The 19,296-nt window shown below is 37.1% G+C and overlaps 1 protein-coding gene across 3 annotated transcripts in view; it reads right to left on the bottom strand.

The window, feature by feature from the left end:
• Window positions 1–19,296, bottom strand: part of dclk1a (doublecortin-like kinase 1a) — a 60,916-nt gene that overhangs the window by 20,429 nt on the left and 21,191 nt on the right. For all 3 annotated transcript variants that reach the window (XM_051121265.1, XM_051121266.1, XM_051121263.1), the window contains exons 4-5: window positions 15,107–15,206; window positions 11,015–11,122 (exon numbers count right to left, since the gene is read on the bottom strand). In XM_051121265.1, the coding sequence (XP_050977222.1) occupies window positions 11,015–11,122; window positions 15,107–15,206 (208 nt within the window). The remainder of the gene's footprint in view (window positions 1–11,014; window positions 11,123–15,106; window positions 15,207–19,296) is intronic.

The following is a 19,296-nucleotide window of genomic DNA, read 5'->3' as shown; positions in this document are numbered from 1 at the left end:
CAACAATCGTAGGAGTGGCCTCTAAATCTGAGAATTTACAGGGATATTTGAAAACCACTGGGTGGATTTTTATCATTTTAGGGTGGTTGTGTATACACTGCTAACACACTTTTATGTTCAAACAACATGTAAAAGTGAATTTTGCATCTGATAACCACTTTAAAACCTCAAAATCATCCAAATCATTTTGTTTTAAATTTCAAGAGGTTTGAATGGGGGGCCAAATTTTCAGCTTCTTATAAAAAACACTTAATCTACAGTATGAGATGCCTTCACTAATATGTAAAACTAATGTATGTGTGTGTGTGTGTTTGTCAGACTGGGGGAAGAAGTACACTCATTAGCACCATCTGTGGTGCTTCATTAATTTGATGCGAGTGATGCTTCGCAGACAGACTCATCACTGTTTTATTTTGGGGTTAGCTCTCCAACATGTTCTCGAAGTTCCCTGTCAGAAATGGCAACAAGCTGAGCCACCCCCTCAGACAAGCGTCCAAATATCCATAAACCCCTTTTTGGATTACAGAACATGTAAAGCAAGCACGCAGAATATTCAAAACTGGATTGGGTGAAACCAAAGTCAGAAATGAACTTTTCCGCTGAGAGGCAATATCTGCCCCCTGGAATTGGTTTTGAGGGGAAAAAACAATTAATGTCGATTATTAAAAATTTTTTGTGTGGGAAAAGTACATCATATTCCGGCTAAAGACATAACAAGCCAAGAACTGTTCATGAATTTGTTTTTTGTTATTTTTGTTATTGCTTTTTATGGATTGGAAAATGAAGACTTCACATTGGTTATTTCAGTAGCATGAGAAACAAAATGGCCTTACTGGGAATAAAAATGGGAATAAATGGGATTTTGTAATTAGCATATCATTTGACAGCATCAACATCAATTTTCATGCCTGCAAGTAATTAAATATGCCGTCATAACCAAAGCTGAGTTTGAAACTATTCCCCATTCTCTTCATAAATACACAAACATAAACGACTGCAGCTATAGAGTTACAGCATTGCAGGAGACTTCTGGGAGAATGGCCATATTTTATGTATGGGATATGAGTTCAGCATGGTTTATAACAAATATAAATTTAGACACTAAAAAGAGAGAAATGACTCTGAGTTTGCTCTTGTGTAACATGCTCAGCTGTGGGAGGATGGATCCAGTGATGTGACCTCTCTCATCTCTCCTCCTCTCTCTCTCTCGCTGTTTACTTCTCTCTTTTTCGCACCAGGTGCAGTTTGGTCCGCTGTTTGCATCTCACCCTTTGTCCATAATTCAAAACGAGGATATGATCCAAAAGGGGCCGTGAAAGAGGCAGTACAGTGTCCTCCCCTGATATACCCCTGTCCTGATCTAACACTCCCACTACAGCCGAGCAGAAATAACTTCTGTGTGACTTATGATCAGTCACAGCAGAGATGATTATGTTTTTAGGGCTGTTAATCAATCAGCGTTTTCGTATATTAAATTCATTACATTTATCAATATTTTGCAGAAAAAAGCCCTTAAAGACAATTTAAAGAGGAGAAAATCAATGAATAGACATTACAAAAAATAGCTTTTTAAAGGAATAGTTCACTTAAAAGATTTGCTGACAATTTACTCACCCTCAGGCCATTCAAGATGCAGATGAGTTTGTTTCACAGTGCCATCAATTATCCCATTGCAAAGCAGAAAGCTGCGTTTTTGCAATAAACAAATCTATCATTAAGACATTTTTTACTTTAGATGAGTCCTCTATCCATAAAATTGCTTCCTCCACTAAAAAAGTCATCTCGTCTGAATCAAGAGTGAAATAGGCATAGATCAAGCACTGTTTACAAGCAAATGTAGTCTAAAACAGTTCTAAACAAATATGTGGGTGGATTTTGATGTGAGAGGAAGGATGGACTTTTTCCACTGGAAGAAGCATTGTTATGGATTATGCACTCATATTTTGGCCAGAAGCAGCGGTTTAAAGATAAAACGCCTTAATGATGGATTTGTTTCCCACAGATAAGCAGATTTCCACATCACAAGATTTTAATTCATGGACTAGAGTCATATGGATTACTTGTGGATTATTGTTATGTTTTTATCAGCTCTTTGGACTCTCATTCTAACGGCACCCATTCACTACAAAAGATCCAATGATGCTAGTAATATAATGCTAAATTTATACAAATCTGTTCTGATGAAGAAACAAACCCATTTATATCTTGAATGGCCTGAAAGGAGTGAATTTTCAGCAAATTTTGAATTTTAGGTGAATTATTACTTTGTCAATATGTTGATTATGAGATGTTTGAATAATGAGAAACAATAGTGCAAACATAAAAAATAAAGTTGTAATTACAGGAATGAATTACGTAACGTACACAGTGCATGGCATAAAAACGCTTAAACACCTTAGATGTTTACACACAAATTACGCAATATGCTAAATATAAATGCACTTCTGCATTATTAAAATACGTGGTGCATCCAGATAGTGGTTGTGGCTGTCCTCTGGGGCACTCAGAGCTCCATCCTGCTCTGAGTACATTCAAGCAAGCACATCTGTCTCACAGTGGATATCATTTTTAATGAAATTTCTATTTACGGTGCATCTATGCGATATGCACGACAGGGTTTCAGAGAGGAGCCAGACAGAGTGGACCAGGATACAGTAATATCAGTCTCTCTGCAATAAGGGCTATGAAATATTAATTCCATCACTGACAAATAAACACGACTTTTCATACCGTTTTTATTGAAAATTGTGATACACACAGATGCAGTAGCTGATAATTATTTTTATGTTACTGCCAATATTATACAACTAATCTGTTTAGACTGTTTCTTTTTAAATAGCATTTCCATTGTGGAGACTACTCTACAATTTACATGCTTCTAGTGAAATTAGGGTTCACAATATTATATACTCTTTAAAGTAAAGGTTTTTTATTAGCATTCGTAAAGAAAGAGCGTTCATGGAAGTACCATGACATCATGCATCAAAGACTGACATGGATGAGAAGAAATTGTTGAATACAGTTATTTTTGTTTTCTGTGCACACAAAACGTATTCTGGCAGAGCATAACAAGATGAGCATTTGAGGTTAAAAAGTATTTTTTTTTTTAAATAAAGTATTATTTATATTTTAATTTTTTTAATGAAAATAACCGATCCTTCTTCCTCGGCTGGGATAGTTTACAACCGCATTTGGGATCATTTGAAGCTGCATTTAAACAGCATTTTAGAAGTTCAAACTCTGTCCTGAAATGTTTTCCTCAAAAAACATTATTTCTTTACAACTGAAGAAAGAAAGACAAGACCATTTTGGATGACAAGGGCGTAAGTACATTATCTGTAAATTTTTGTTCTGAAAGTGAACTTCTCCTTTAACCAGTGTGCATAAAAACATATTACTGTTTACTGATTACAGATACTGATAGGATTTTGTCTGTTAAGTTTACGGACATTTCCTTTTACCATAAAACACCTATGAAAAATCAATACACTATAGTTCCTTCATAATTACACAGTTGGGCACTATTTTTATATTATTAGATTTTAGCTAATATTTTAAAAGAGTCAGGTCACCTTTATTAGCGCTTTATAAAACACGGATTGTTTCAGCTTCACAGTAATAAACAGAAAAATAACAGAATCAATGATGCAAACTTCATCAAATATGAAACAAATCTAAATTCTGCTGTAAAGTAGCTCTAACAAAACAATAGTGTCAATATTCAGCTGTGAGTGTTGGTTCAGTTCAGTTCAATAACTGTAAAGTTCATCAGTTCAGCTATCGGTAAGCCCCTCCCCACGAACACAGCTGAGCTAATGGCAGTTGAGTATCAGCTGCACCGGGAACGAGCCTCAGACATCTTTAGGTTTTAGTGCCACACAGAAACACTGCAAGATTCGATGCTCTCATTGGTTTGATGGTGTTTATGCTACAAAAATGGCAAAACAATGTGTCTGGGTTACTTGTAACACTGATTCCAGGTATCCTGACAGAATAGGCAATGGAATTTGGAATTTACTTTATTATCAACATTCATTTTCTGGTTGTCACACTCTTACTAAGTTATAATTTTCATCTTCAAAGCAGTCATCTCTTGCTTCAGCAAGGTATCTCTAGCTAAAACTAGCCAGCTAGTTAAAGTTGTCCATAAACTAGTTTAAAGTTGTCCAGCTAGTTAAAGTTGCTAGTTAAAGTGAGTCCATGCTAACGTAGAAACCTTAATAGTTAACTGTTCTCACATAAACGAACATCTACATTTTAGTGCCTAAACTGGTTAAATGTAAATTAATATAATTTTACACTGTGGTACATGAACAGTGTTGATCCTGGATGTTGTCATCTGTGATCATGACAACCATAACATGAGGTTCCACCTGCTTGCTTTGTGATCTGTAAACCCTTGCTTCCAAATTAATCTTGTTACACACCATATTTATTTTAAAATCTTTTATATATCCCTCCATGGCATATTTATGTCCCACTTGAATGCTCCTCGACAAGAGGTGGTCCTTCTGTGTTCAAAATATATCAAAAACATCTTGGGACAAGGTTTTCATACTGCTAGCTGTTATTGTAAGACAGTTAGCAACTCTGTTTGTTTGTCCAAGAGAGCAACAGTAACTATAGAGCCGGGATTCGAACTCAGGTCGCCGACGCGCTAACCACAAGGCTATTGGCGCCGACAAGCCTTACCAATTATTAAATGAGTTTAGTGTTGTTATTCAGCTTGAGACAGTTCAGTATTGTGACAAAGTTTCAAAAATACTCAATTACTAAGCTCGAAATTTGATTAAGCCAAAAATCAGCTCTGCAGATAACAATTGATTAATTTAGCTGAATTCAATTCAATCAAGTTTGTTCTCGTCCAATAGTGTTGATGCATTCAAACTGATAATATTACTGAATATTTTCTTTTAAACCCATACCTTGGAACGAGGTGAAATAAGTTAACACACTTTAATTAAAAAGTCTAAAAATTACTAACTTCGGAAAAACGTGCACCGATGAATAATACACAATCAGACCAGGGACACGCATTAACAAAAAGCCAGTTTTCCTGCAGTAGGGCACATGCTAATGGGTTAATGAGCTGTTTGTGGGTTTGTCAGTAACGAGCTGTGCGACTGGCCGGAATTACACAGTAAGAATAATAACAAGGTCTCGGAATTTGAGCGACAGGAGCAGCTCTGCATTTCCTGAGGACAGTCAGCCAGCGGTGTTTGGAGCTGATTAGAGATTACTCTCTGGTGCTCTAATTAAAGATTACTCTCTGGATAAACTGCTCAGACAAAAATTCAGTCGACTACGAGGCCAAGCTCATCCGTGCAAATTCAAAGGAAAGCTTAACAGAAATTCGTGAGGCGAACGACCTAAGATTATAGATCAGAAATCCACTGGAAGGATGCCTTCAGTAAGTAGGACAGGCGGAGAAAGAGACACGGTCTGTAATGTGAACAGCACAGATGAGCACCATCTCCGTCGGCCCACACAGCTGTTGATAAATATGACAGAGAGAGGCTGTTTATGTCTGTCTCGCTGTGTCTCCTTTGTTAAAGCACCTCTAAATGTATTGTCAAGCTCTACACTTGATCGCGCCGCTCAAACTGTGAATATTCCGTAGGATGACATGGGCTTCTGTTTTTCATCGCGATAAAAAAACAAAAGGCTTCCCGTAACTGTATGCGAACAGTACATCAGTGCCATTTATGTAGAAATTCATCAGGTAAAGTGCATTCTTGTGTGTTTAAAGGTGTGCAGGCCACTCTCAACCAGAAATCAATGTGCTATACTTAGCCTGACAGGGTGTATTATATAAACAGCACTCATACAGCGAGCGGCTCCATCAATCGGCTCTCTAAAGCAAGCACAGCTAGACATTTCTGCAAATCGCTAATCTGATTCATCCCAAGAAATATCTCACATTTGACCTACGCTGTCTGACAGATTATAAGGCAGATGTCTGTTTATAAGACAGTCTATTTGAGCCTTTTAATGATGGGAATTGTTGCTATATACGTTGACTTTTCCAGTAGATGTGAATAAAGTACCACTGACAACAACCCAGATGAAGCAACAACTAAAATGTAACGCAACATCTACAAAATTTGAATTGCAATCATATCTGTCCACCAGTTGTGTCTTGCTGAGAAAGTGCAGGACGCCTCTGCTATGTATACACCTGCCCACACCAGTCAGTGTGGGACTCCTAGTAGAAGAATGAGAAATAAAAATGTTATGAATAAGGCGCGTGTTTGTATGCTTTAGATTCAGGTGGAGACTAAGTTAAATTACTGAAAGGTTTAGCAAGGCAGGGGGTTCTAACCTTTCCAGAGCTACAATCTGCTGACCCTGGGACCCCCAGAATAAAAAAAGTTAGATTTTCTCATCTACACTTAATTATACTTTCTATTAAGAACATTAACTGACATTACTATATGAAATAAAAAATATAATTAATAATTATATATATAAAAAAATTATATAAAAACAACAGATCATTACATAGGAAGATACCTAAAAATGAATATTCTTTCACCACTTTCTCACCTTCAGGTCGTTCCAACCCTGTATGACTTCCTTTCTTCTGTGGAACATAAAAGAAGTTATTTGAAAGAATTTTCCAACTGTTTTTGTTCAATACGGTGAACAAAACCACACTGGAGCCCATTGACTTCGAAATAAATAAAAATTTTCAACATGCCTCAAAATATCATCTTTTGTGTTCCACAGAAGAAGGAAATTCACACAGGTTTGAAACAGCAACAGTGTGAGTAAATGATGACGGAATTTTAATTTTGGGGAGCACTGTATTCCTTGAATCCTGTAGTCTGACATATAAAGTCTGACATATAAAGTAATAGTCTTTTTTTTTTATTGTTCATGTAGTATGATAAAAAAAAAAAGAATATAGAGCTTGAGAAGGGAAAAACACCTACATTTTATAGTGAAAATATGCAATTTTGTGCAGTTGCTGATATTTATTTAGCCAATAAACAGTAAGATGAAATTGCTTGTAATATAAATCATTGAGAAGTTTGTAACACTATGACAGGCTATTGACATAAAATGCATGAATATCAGTTGTCTCCTTATCTTACAATAATATGTATTTGTAAAACAATATTTAAATGCTTAATTTTATGATTAAATCTCTGTAGTTTTTATTGTGGGGAGCAAAACATGATGCAACACATTACAATAATGACAAATAAATGATGCATCATATTTGATACTCACATTTTAACATTTTTTCTAAAAATGATGTTTGGATACTGAAGTACTCTTCAGTTGTTTCAATCCAGTACATGTCCATCTTGACATATTACTTGCAGTATAAAATTTATTATTAAATTTACTTTATAAAAATCAGTAGAGGTCTTCAAATATTACTAAAAGGCTTTTTATTTGCTACAAAGTATGAACTATAAATCAGAGGACAGAGGGCATGTTGTAGATTCTGTAAAACAGTATTTTCAGCAAAGTTTTGCTATTCATACTGATAATTTAGAGGCCTTAGAAACTCCTGTACCAAATATTAGATAGTAGACTTTATGGGGCTAAAGGATTAGTTCACTTCCAGAATAAAAAAAAAAATCCTGATAATTCACTCACCCTGATGTCATGTTCATGTCTTTCTTCAGTCAAAAAGAAATTATATAGTGGACTCCATATAGTGGACTTTAATGAGAATCAACGAGTTGAAGGTCCAAATTGCAGCTTCAATGCAGCTTCAATTGGCTCTACATGATCCCAGCTAAGGAGTAAAGGTCTTATCTAGTGAAACGATTGGTAAAAAAAAAAAAAAAAAAAAGAAAAAAAAAAAAAAAAATATTGTAATTTTGAACCACAAACGAAGACGAAGCAACTAACCAAACGTGACCTTTCCAACGTGATTACGTAAAGTCACAAACAAGCATTTGTGGTTAAAAAGCATATACATTTTTTTTGTATATTTTTTTTGTATTGAAAATAAACAATCGTTTTGTCAGATAAGACTAGGGATGGGTACCGAAACGCGGTATTAAATTGGCCCCGGGGCTACATTATGAAAGATCAGAGAATCTATAAAGTCTGACATGAACGTTTCTGCTATCAGTAGAAATTAAGAAAATAGAAATACACATACACTTGTTATTCCAGTATATACATTATCTTGCAAATTCTTTATTCCCAGAGTTGCCCACTGTTTATATGCAATAATACAGTATTAGACATTTGTCTATGATGCACTTTTGCTATTCACAATTCAGAAGAGAGATCGCGCTCATGCGGAGCTACGGAGCACACAACATGAAAGTCCAGTTTAACTGTGATGATAGAGGACTGAACTAAACAATCAAATGTGTTAGGCCTGTGCCTGTGATATTAAGCTAATTTTATTGTTAATTTCAATGTTGGCTTCCAAGGATCATAAAAAAGAAGATAAGAGGTAAAACTATTCTTTTAACTTCTTTACCTTCACAGCGGTGCACATTTGTTTCTTAATCTTACTACGTTAGCTTTAATAAGCATAAAGGAGAAGTCCACTTCCAAAACAAAGATTCACATGTAATGTATTCACCCCCTTGTCATCCAAGATGTTCATGTCTTTCTTTCTTCAGTCGTAAAGAAATTATGTTTTCAAAATCGGGGACTGGTATGGTCCCCCGATTTTGAACTTCCAAAATGCAGTTTAAATGCGGCTTCAAACAATCCCAAATGCGGTTGTAAACGACCCCAGCCGAGGAAGAACGTTCTTATCTAGCGTAACTATCAGTTATTTTCATTAAAAAAAATACAATTTAAATACTTTTTTAATCTCAAATGCTCGTCTTGCCTTTCTCTCCATGAACTCTGTGTATTCTGGCTCAAGACAGTTAGGGTATGTCGAAAAACTCCAATTGTATTTTCTCTCTCAACTTCAAAAATCATTTAAAATACATCCTACATCGCTGCAGAAGTACCGACCCAGTCTCTGCAACGTGAACACGCAAAGAAGATCAAACACCCTTAACAAAAAAGGTAAAACAGCTATATAGGACGATTTCAAAGTTGAGGGAGAATCTTACGTATATAAAACACAAAAAACGCCTGCACACTGGTGTATTTACAAATTGATGTTTTATATTAATTTCATTAACTTATATTTATTTTACAGAATATGAAGCAATGTTAATTAAGTTCTTAATTTGTTTCATATAACAAAAAGTACAGATAAGAATACCGTTAAAGTATCGGATTGATAAGCAGTATCGGTAAGAGTAGTAACACCGTTAAAATCTTAACGATACCCATCCCTAGATAAGACCCTTACTCCTTTACTGGGATTGTGTAGAGCCCTTCGAAGCTGCACAGAAACTGCAGTTTGGACCTTCAACCCATTGGCAACCAATGAAGTCCACCGTATGGGGAAAAATCCTGGAATGTTTTCATCAAAAACCTTTAATTCTTTTCGACGGAAAAATGAAAGACATAAACATCTTGGATGGCATGGGGGTGAGTAAATTATCAGAACATTTTTATTCTGGAAGTAAATTAATCTTTTAAGAACATTAACTAACTATGACACATTATACACTTACTTAGACAATAGTTATAAGTGGCATTCAGATACAAGAAAATCCTGTACGGGCCCTTGATTGATAACTCTTGAAGCTGTAAGATCAACATACAAAGTATGTTTGTAACTTCTTGGAACTTTATTTCAGAACCATCATCAGTCTTTGAACACTGCAGTGAATTTATCCTTAAACCAGACCGGGCATGAATTCTTTGCAAACATGAGTCAACCTGGCATATTCTCCCCCACCCTGGGTTTCTTACAGGATTAACGGGGTGAATGGTGAAAATGAATGACTATCACACCGAGTACTCGAAGCGAAACCGATTCCACGCTTTTATGGTTCACGTCTGCAAGCGTCTGCTGAGAAACAGCCGCCTGACTACAAGTGATGAGCCGCACTCTCTAAGCCTGCTTCCGCTAAGCTTGCCAAACAGGAAGGGATGCCCATATATGGGCAACTCTATTGTCTCCAAGGCACAGTTCCCTTAGCCGGCGTCTCCATGACGACCGGATAGAACTCTGAGCCAAACCTCTACTCATAGAGATTCAACTGGTACGATTTAAACCAATCATATAACAGACGACTCAACTGGAGGAAAAAAAATATAAGCTTCTAGAAGTCTCTGTCACACATCTTATAGAGGTGAAAACGCAAAGGCGGGCTTTGTGGAAAAACTAGGGCATAACACACAGGAAAAAACATCAATAGGAAGTGCTACATGTGTTTTTAAACACTTTTTTACTTTTTATCTATAAACAGACAGACTTTTACAGCTAGAATCTAAAAAAACATGCAAGTTGTTGATGCACAGTCTGGTTTTTGGTACAATTTAAACGACCATACCCTACCATAATGCCATTAGTTCTGTCATATGGGGTGCTATGTATAGAATAAGTAAGAGTATGGTAATAATGGCATATATCAAAGGCATCATAGCATTACCAAAACAAACTGGCACAAAAGCAGACCGCATAGTGCCTATAATTCAGATCACACACAACGGTATTCATTGCACAACAGTTGATGTGGATCTGCAAGACTGAGTCACACTACCCCCCTCCATCTCTCTCTCTCTTTCTCTCTCTCTCTCTTTCTCTCTCTCTCTCTCATCACCCCATCTACCTCCCTCCCCCATGCCTCAATATCTCGTATCTCTCATCTTTGACTCCTCTCCATCGGGATGCGCCCTTGTGAATCAGACAGCTATATCTGAATGCAATTGCACCTAGCAGCCAGCAAACACACTCCGCTCCAGGGGTGAACAGGCACCGAGGGGGGGTTTATTGCTTGGAGAGCTGTCACACATGCATGACTTGCTATTAGTTTGTTTATTATCTGATGTGAGCAGTTAATTATGTTTTTTTTTTTTTAAACAAATGTTCAATCATCAGAGAGAATGTTTCACATGTACATGGGAAACTACTCAGAGAAGCATTTGCTGTTGCATAAACATGCATATATATGAATGTTACCTGATCCAGAAGGAGACTTGCTGCGTCTGAAAAGAGCAAGACTTCTGGGAGAGCTTCTGTTTAAAGACCCCATCTTTCCGTAGGATGTTGATTTCACTACTCGGCACTCTGTAACACAACAAACTCATATTAGATAGATAATGGGGTCCGAAGGTATGAGAGACTAATGAAAAGACTTCTATGCTGCAGTTGAAAAATGAGTGCACTTCAAGCTGATTTACATGGATTTATCTTACGACGCCTTTATGGCCTTTTAAGCTTTGTTTACCTACACTTTCAATGGAGGGACAGAAACCTCTCAGGATTCATTAAAAATATCGTACTTTGTTTTGCAAAGAATAAAAAGTCTCATGGGTTTGGAATGACATAAAGTGAGTAAATGATGATACAATATTTATTATTTTTATTTCTGGGTGAACTATCTCCAGAAAGCGAGCAAGAAAGAAAGGTATACAATGACATGAGGATGAATAAATGGTGCTGTGTTTAAATACTGGTAATTAATTATGGATATGTCAAATGTATTGTGCTTCGTTAATAAATTTTACAATTTTAAATCAACAGCTGATTGCTTAATTATTTCAACATAGTTTTACTACTGTGTATCATACCACCAAATGACTGTCTAGGTTAATTTAATCTCAAATCCTCTTTAAAAGTCCTCTAAAACTGTGCCCGAAGATAATCCTTGAACTAAAGCGCTAAATGAATCCTCCTTTAAAAACACTCTGCTTGCTGAAGCACATTTATGCAAGTGTGATCAAAAAGATGGCAGCGCTACAAGTGAAGAAAAGGCCTTAACCCTAAATACAGATCAGAGACTGAAGATTAAATTAGATTCTCTGCAGACGAAGTGTTGCTCAGATTCTCGCATGCTTCGTGTTTATCTATCCCTTTTTTTGCTTTTGCTGCAATAACCCTGTGTACATAATGCATTGAGAGAGCAATAAGACTGTGACACCAGGTATGACAGTAAATGCCACAGTCTATTAAAGCAGGATTTCTTTAAGGGCAGGACGCCACTCCACTCTCCATCTCTGTGGAGTTACATATAGAGAGAAAGTTCCTGCACTTAACTCTCCTGAACTAACAAATTCATTCCTTTTATAATACACAGTCTAGTTTTAAAAATAAGCTTTCTCGCAATTGTTAATAACAGGCTTACATAATCTTCATCAACAACGATTTCATAACTGAGAGTGAGTATTATGAATCAAATAAAAATTAACGTGGGATATCACTGCCAGTGTGCTGTTATGGGCTACCATTCTGCTCATATTAAATATGCGTCCTCTAGGGAAATCATTGTCGTCAAAGCCTGCCATTTTGGCTCCATCCATCTCGCCATCGGCATGCTTCATATGCTCCTCTCGGCTCTGATCAGAACTCATTAGAGTGGCACGTGTTTCTCTACTAGTGTCTGTGTAATTAAACTTCTACTCATGATTGACTGCACCCGCTCTAATTCAATGTGATAAATCATCCGACATTCATTAAATTTGTTTTGGACAGTGCGGCTGTAACTCGGTTACAGCCATTGGTAACAACTCAAAATAATTATGCTTTTTTGTCAGATAGACAGACAGACCGATAGATAGAGAGAAACAGATCGATGATCCTTCTTTGTGATAACATATGTATTATATGGACAAATGTATATGTGTTTCTTTTGTTTCCCCCTCAGACAGACAGACAGATAGATAGATAGAATGGACAGACAGACAGTCAGAGAAACAGACGGACGGACGAATGCACAGACGGACAGATAGAAAGACGAATGCACAGACGGACAGACAGACAGACAGACAGATAGATAGATAGATAGATAGATAGATAGATAGATAGATAGATAGATAGATAGATAGATAGACATATACAGATAGATAAACAGACAGGCAGACAGACAGACAGACTGATAGATAGATAGATAGATAGATAGATAGATAGATAGATAGACAGACAGATAGACAAACATACAGATAGATAGATAGACAAATTGATAGACAGACAGACAGATAGATAGATAGAATGGACAGACAGACAGTCAGAGAAACAGACAGATGGACGAATGCACAGATGGACAGATAGAAAGACGAATGCACAGACGGACAGATAGAAAGACGAATGCACAGACAGACAGACAGACAGATAGATAGATAGATAGATAGATAGATAGATAGATAGATAGATAGACAGATAGATAGACAGATAGATAGATAGACAGATAGATAGATAAATAGACAGACAGACAGATAAACAGACAGGCAGGCAGACAAACATACAGATAGATAGATAGATAGACAAATTGATAGATAAAGACAGACATATAGACAGATAGATAAACAGACAGATAGTCAGACAGACAGACAAACATACAGATAGATAGATAGATAGACAAATTGATAGACAGACAGATAGATAGATTGAGATTGGTTAATTGATTGATTGATTGATAGACAGACAGATAGATAGATAGATAGACAGACAGACACAGACAAACAGACAGACAGATAGATAGATAGAATGGACAGACAGACAGTCAGAGAAACAGACGGACACGACAGACAGATAGATAGATGCACAGACGGACAGACAGACAGACAGACAGATAGACAGATAGATAGATAGATAGATAGATAGATAGATAGATAGATAGATAGATAGATAGATAGATAGACAGACAGATAGACAAACATACAGATAGATAGATAGACAAATTGATAGACAGACAGACAGATAGATAGATAGAATGGACAGACAGACAGTCAGAGAAACAGACAGATGGACGAATGCACAGATGGACAGATAGAAAGATGAATGCACAGACGGACAGACAGACAGACAGATAGATAGATAGATAGATAGATAGACAGATAGATAGACAGATAGATAGATAGACAGACAGACAGGCAGGCAGGCAGACAGACAGATAGACAGATAGATAAACAGACATATACAGATTGACAGATAGTGATTGATTGATAGATAGACAAATTGATAGACAGACAGATAGATAGATAGATAGATAGATAGACAGACAGACACAGACAAACAGATAGACAGATGATAGATAGACAGACAGACAGATAGATAGATAGACAGACAGACAGACAGACAGACAGACAGACAGACAGACAGATAGATAGATAGATAGATAGATAGATAGATAGATAGATAGATAGATAGATAGATAGATAGATAGATAGATAGATAGATAGATAGATAGGCAGGCAGACAGACAGACAGACTGACTGACTGATTGATTGATTGATATTGATTGATTGATAGACAGACAGATAGATAGATAGACAGACAGACACAGACAAACAGACAGACAGACAGACAGATAGATAGATAGATAGACAGATATACAGATAGATATATAGATAAATAAGGCAGACAGACAGATAGATAGATAGATAGATAGATAGATAGATAGATAGATAGGCAGACAGACAGACTGATTGATTGACTGATTGATTGATTGATTGGTTAATTGATTGATTGATTGATTGATTGATAGACAGATAGATAGACAGACAGACAGACAGAAGTGTCTTTTATTAAAAAGCTCTTCCAAATACACTACAGAAAACTGGGGCGCCTGCTCTTCACTGAGCTCACATCAGCACAGAGGAGGAGCCAAACAGTGAACAGCCTTTGTCTCTCCACATCGTTAATGAAAGGAAAGCAGACACAGATACATACAGACTCTCATTTCCTGACAACAACAACAAAACAGGAACAACATGGAGGAGAGAGATGAGGAGAGGCGAGAAGAGGAGGTCTATCCATCTAGGACAAGTGGAGAAGGCAGAAACCCATTAGAGAAGTGGCTGGTGTGGGCGTTAAGGGGGAATGAGCCTTTATTTTATATTCCACATTTGTGGGATGAAACTTTAATGGACTCATTCATAAGCTTCTTATGAACTCATTTGTAACAGGATGTTATTCATTCAAGACGGGACAAAGAGAACATTTCTGGGTAGGTGGAAGATGCCATCCACATGGACCCTCTGCTGATGAGATCATGACAAGTAGTGTTTTTTTCACTCAAATGAATACAAAGGCAACTACTGAAAGACTCTTTACCACTCTCATCCAACATGAAGTCATCCTGGTAACGGAACTTCTCTGGGCCACATGCGATGAAGATGTCCTCCTCTCCAAAAAAATCTTGAAGGCACACGACCTGCGATTGGAAGGAGAGAAAGTCATTAGCAGCATTAGATGCATTAGAGCATCTGAATGTCTCTTTAATGGCTTCAGGGTAGAAAACCTAATGATCAAAGAGCCTAAATTACAGATCCAGCCTCTCTTCTTCAAAAAACCAATGAGATGGTTTAATAGTGATCGCCACCCAGAAGGCTTTGAAGGCTTTACGGAGCCCATCTCTAATGTCTTTTTAAGATGAGTAACCACCAGCCACGTTACTGTTGATTGCCCCTAATCAAGTAGAAGTTAGATCTATCCGCCAAGCATCATTTCCCATGAGCCCTGCGGCCATCTTTGGGGACGCTGCAATGAGAAACTTTTTCAAACAATGAATCAAGGGGACAAGAAGTAAACAAATGCATGTATAATCTGCCTTGAGCACAGCACAAAACACACACAGGGGCTACAGAAGACCTTTTCAGAGAAGAAAAAGTATGAGAAAGTATGATTTCTAGCCCCCTAAATGAAAGGAGAAGTCCACTTCCACAACAAAGATTCACATGTAATGTACTCACCCCCTTGTCATCCAAGATGTTCATGTCTTTCTTTCATCAGTCATAAAGAAATTATGTTTTTTCAGGAAAACACCTCAGCATTTTTCTCCATATAATGGACTGATATGGTGCCCCGATTTTGAAATTCCAAAATGCAGTTTAAATGTGGCTTCAAACCATCCCAAATGCGGTTGCAAACGATCCCAGCCGAGAAAGAAGGGTCTTATCTAGTGTAACGATCTGTTATTTTCATAAAAATAATACAATTTATATGCTTTTTAATGTCAAACACTCATCTTGTCTTACTCTGCCTGGACTGTTTTTTTCCGGTTCATGACAGTTAGGGTATGTTGAAAAACTCCCATCTCATGTTCTCCCTCAACTTCAAAATCATCCTGTATCACTGTTTACCTTTTTTGTTAAGGTTGTTTGATCTTCTTTGACATACCCTAACTGTCTTGAATCAGAATACACAGAGTTCAGGGAGAGCAGGGTAAGACGAGCGTTTGAGATTAAAAAGTATTTAAATTGTTTTTTGTTTTTTTTATGAAAATAACCGGTCGTTTCGCTAGATAAGACCCTTCATCCTCGGCTGGGATCGTTTACAACCGCATTTGGGATCGTTTGATGCCGCATTTAAACTGCCTTTTGGAAGTTCAAAATCGGGGCATTATATGGAGAAAAATGCTGAAATGTTTTCCTCAAAAACATAATTTCTTTACGACTGAAGAAAGAAGGACATGAACATCTTGGATGACAAGGGGGTGAGTACACTACATGTGAATCTTTGTTTTGGAAGTGGACTTCTCCTTGAATGAAGAGAATGCATGATTTTTCTATTGCTAAGGTGTTCTAAATACTTCAGCCCATTGCTACACTCTAAAAAATGCTATGCTCTAAACTCTATGATAATGGTAGAGTTATTTTTTTAACCCAAATGCTGGGTTCAACTTGTTGGGTCATTTTATCGGGTTGTTTTTAATATTTTTACCCAAGTGCTGTTTTTTTTTTTACCCAAATGCTGGGTTCAACTTGTTGGGTCATTTTATTGGGTTGTTTTGAATATCTTTACCCAATGCTAGTTTTTTTTTTTTTATCCAAATGCTGAGTTTAGTCCGTTAGGTCATTTTATTGGGTTGTTTTTAATATTTTACCCAAGCGCTGTTTTTTTTTTTTTTTACCCAAATGCTGGGTTCAGCCCATTGGGTCATTTTGTTGGGTTATTTTTAATATTTTACCCAAGTGCTGGGATTTTTTTTTTACCCAAATGCTGGGTTCAACTCGTTGGGTCATTTTCTTGAGTTGTTTTTAATATTTTTACCCAAGTGCTAGGATTTTTTACCCAAATGCTGGGCTTAGCCCGTTGGGTCATTTTACTGGGTTGTTTTTAATGTTTTTAACCAGGTGCTGGGTAGTTTTTCTATAACTAAGTTGCTGGATCATTTGTAACGCTGGGCTATTTTTTTCTACCCAACCACTGGTTTAAGCCTGTCTCTGACGAAACAACCCAGCTGCCGAGTTACAGTCAAAGCGCGGGATTTTTGAGTCCTCTACGGGAGAAAGCACTTCTTTGGTGCACTTCTCCAGCAAAATAAAGGTTTGTATACTTTTTATTTCATTTATAACGTCTTTACTGTGCTGTAAATTGAATTATTTTACGCAACGCAACATAATGACAAGATGTCAGTCAGCTTCGTAAGCAGCGGCCACTTCATATGATGGAAACGCCTTTTGCCTTACATAAAATAAATGGATTTTGTTTGTTATAGTACTGAGTTGAATTTAATTTGATGCTAAAATATGTTCTCTATTGTCAGTACTGTTTGTTTATGGGCAGGTTTTGGAGTCAGTCATGGCATCTTTTAGCTATGAGTGAAACGCGAGGCTGCGGTCTGAAGTTCGCAGTTACCCCAGCGAACAGCTGCCCTTCACCAGCTCAGATTTCAGCGACACACCAGCGCGAGAATTAGCGCCATTTCAGTAAAAAGCGATTACAGAGAACGGCTGAATACACTAAAATTAAAATGCTACACTTACATTTTTATGTCTGAAATGCTTGTTAAACAAGTTTAAATGTATGTAATATTGTCAGTTATGCTGTCCTTACCCAAATTGTCTTGTATTTTGTCCATGTGTTCATACTTGATAATAAATGTTCATCTTTTGATTATTGTTGTTGCCTCTGTGGGGTTTTTTATAAGTTCCAGTCCATTTTAAGTTAGCAATATAATAATTTTTAAACAATAGTTGACTTAAATAAAATAACCCAGCATGTTTGGTAAAAACATTTAACTCAACCAGCTGGGTCCAATATTTACACAGCGCTGGTTTGCCAAATAATGCAAGTTGGGTTGTTTTTAGCCCAGCAGGCAGTTGCTAAGATGTTCTCAATAACTTAAGCATGTTGCTAGTTTTTAAGCTGTTGTGAGTGCTTAGCACATCACTAGGCAGTTGTTCATTTGTTCTGAATAGTTAAAGCATGTTGCTAGGGAGTTGCTAAGGTGTACTGAGTGTTTTAGCACGTTGTTAAGCAGTTGCTAAGGTGTTTTGAAAAGTTTAAGTACATTGCTAGGCAGTTTTTAAGGTGTTCTGAATATTTTAAGCATGTATCTTGTAGTTGCTAAGGTGTTCTGAATGATTTAAGCACGTTTCTAGGCAGTTGCTTTATTCTGAGTGCTTTAGCACATTGCTAGGCAGTAGCTAAGATGTTCTGAATGATTTAAGCATGTTACTAGGCAGGTGCTAAAGTGTTCTAAATAGTTAAAGCATGTTTTTAAGGAGTTGCTAAGCTGTTCTGAGTGTTTTACCAAATTGCTAGGCAGTTGCTAAGGTGTTCTGGTGGTCACTTGGGCAGTGCTAGATAGTTGCAAGGATATTTTGGTTGTTTGAACATCAGTAAAGCCCACAAACAATATACGCCGGTCCTTAGGTAAGACTTAGATCCCACTTTTAATGTAAGTCTACAGGATGTTTTCACAAATTATAAGTCTGATTTCTTGGTAATAGCATAAATTTATGGTATTTTCAGGCACAAACAACATTAGCTAACTGGCATGGCACAGTTTACAGCATGTGGTGTACTAAGTAAGGAGAAAAAGAAGAAGAGGAGGATTAAAGGGTCTGTTTTGAGAACTAGTTGCGTCCAAAACAGCAGGAGCTCCGGCCTTAAGGATGAGAATATTTCTGATGTTTCTCACTAAGAAGCGTTTAAAAAACATCAGAAAAACAGTTCCACACAGGGGCACGGTGCAGAAAAGACCACTGGGATGAAGGTGATGCACTAAAAGAGGCGAGAGAGAATCAGAAAGCAGCAAAGCGTCAACCTCAGACTGACGGAGATAGCTGTCTCCCAAAGCAAAAAAGTAGCTTTGATGTCGCAGAGAAATGTAAAAACAAGTTTGCTTATGCAAGACTGTGATCAGAAGTTCTCTGTCTCTCTAAGTGGAACAGACAAAGTGATCAAGCTGGCACAATAAACTGCAGAGCTATCCAAAGATTAAATGCTTATATCATGGATTATTTCTGAACAGCAGCTTTGATGGAGATGAGAATGGTGCATGGCGAAGTGCTGAT

The sequence above is a fragment of the Labeo rohita genome, chromosome 10 (genome assembly GCF_022985175.1).
Source record: "Labeo rohita strain BAU-BD-2019 chromosome 10, IGBB_LRoh.1.0, whole genome shotgun sequence".
NCBI classification, from domain to species: Eukaryota; Metazoa; Chordata; class Actinopteri; order Cypriniformes; family Cyprinidae; genus Labeo; species Labeo rohita.
Note: the sequence above shows the minus strand (reverse complement) of the source record. Positions and strands in the feature narration are given on the sequence as shown.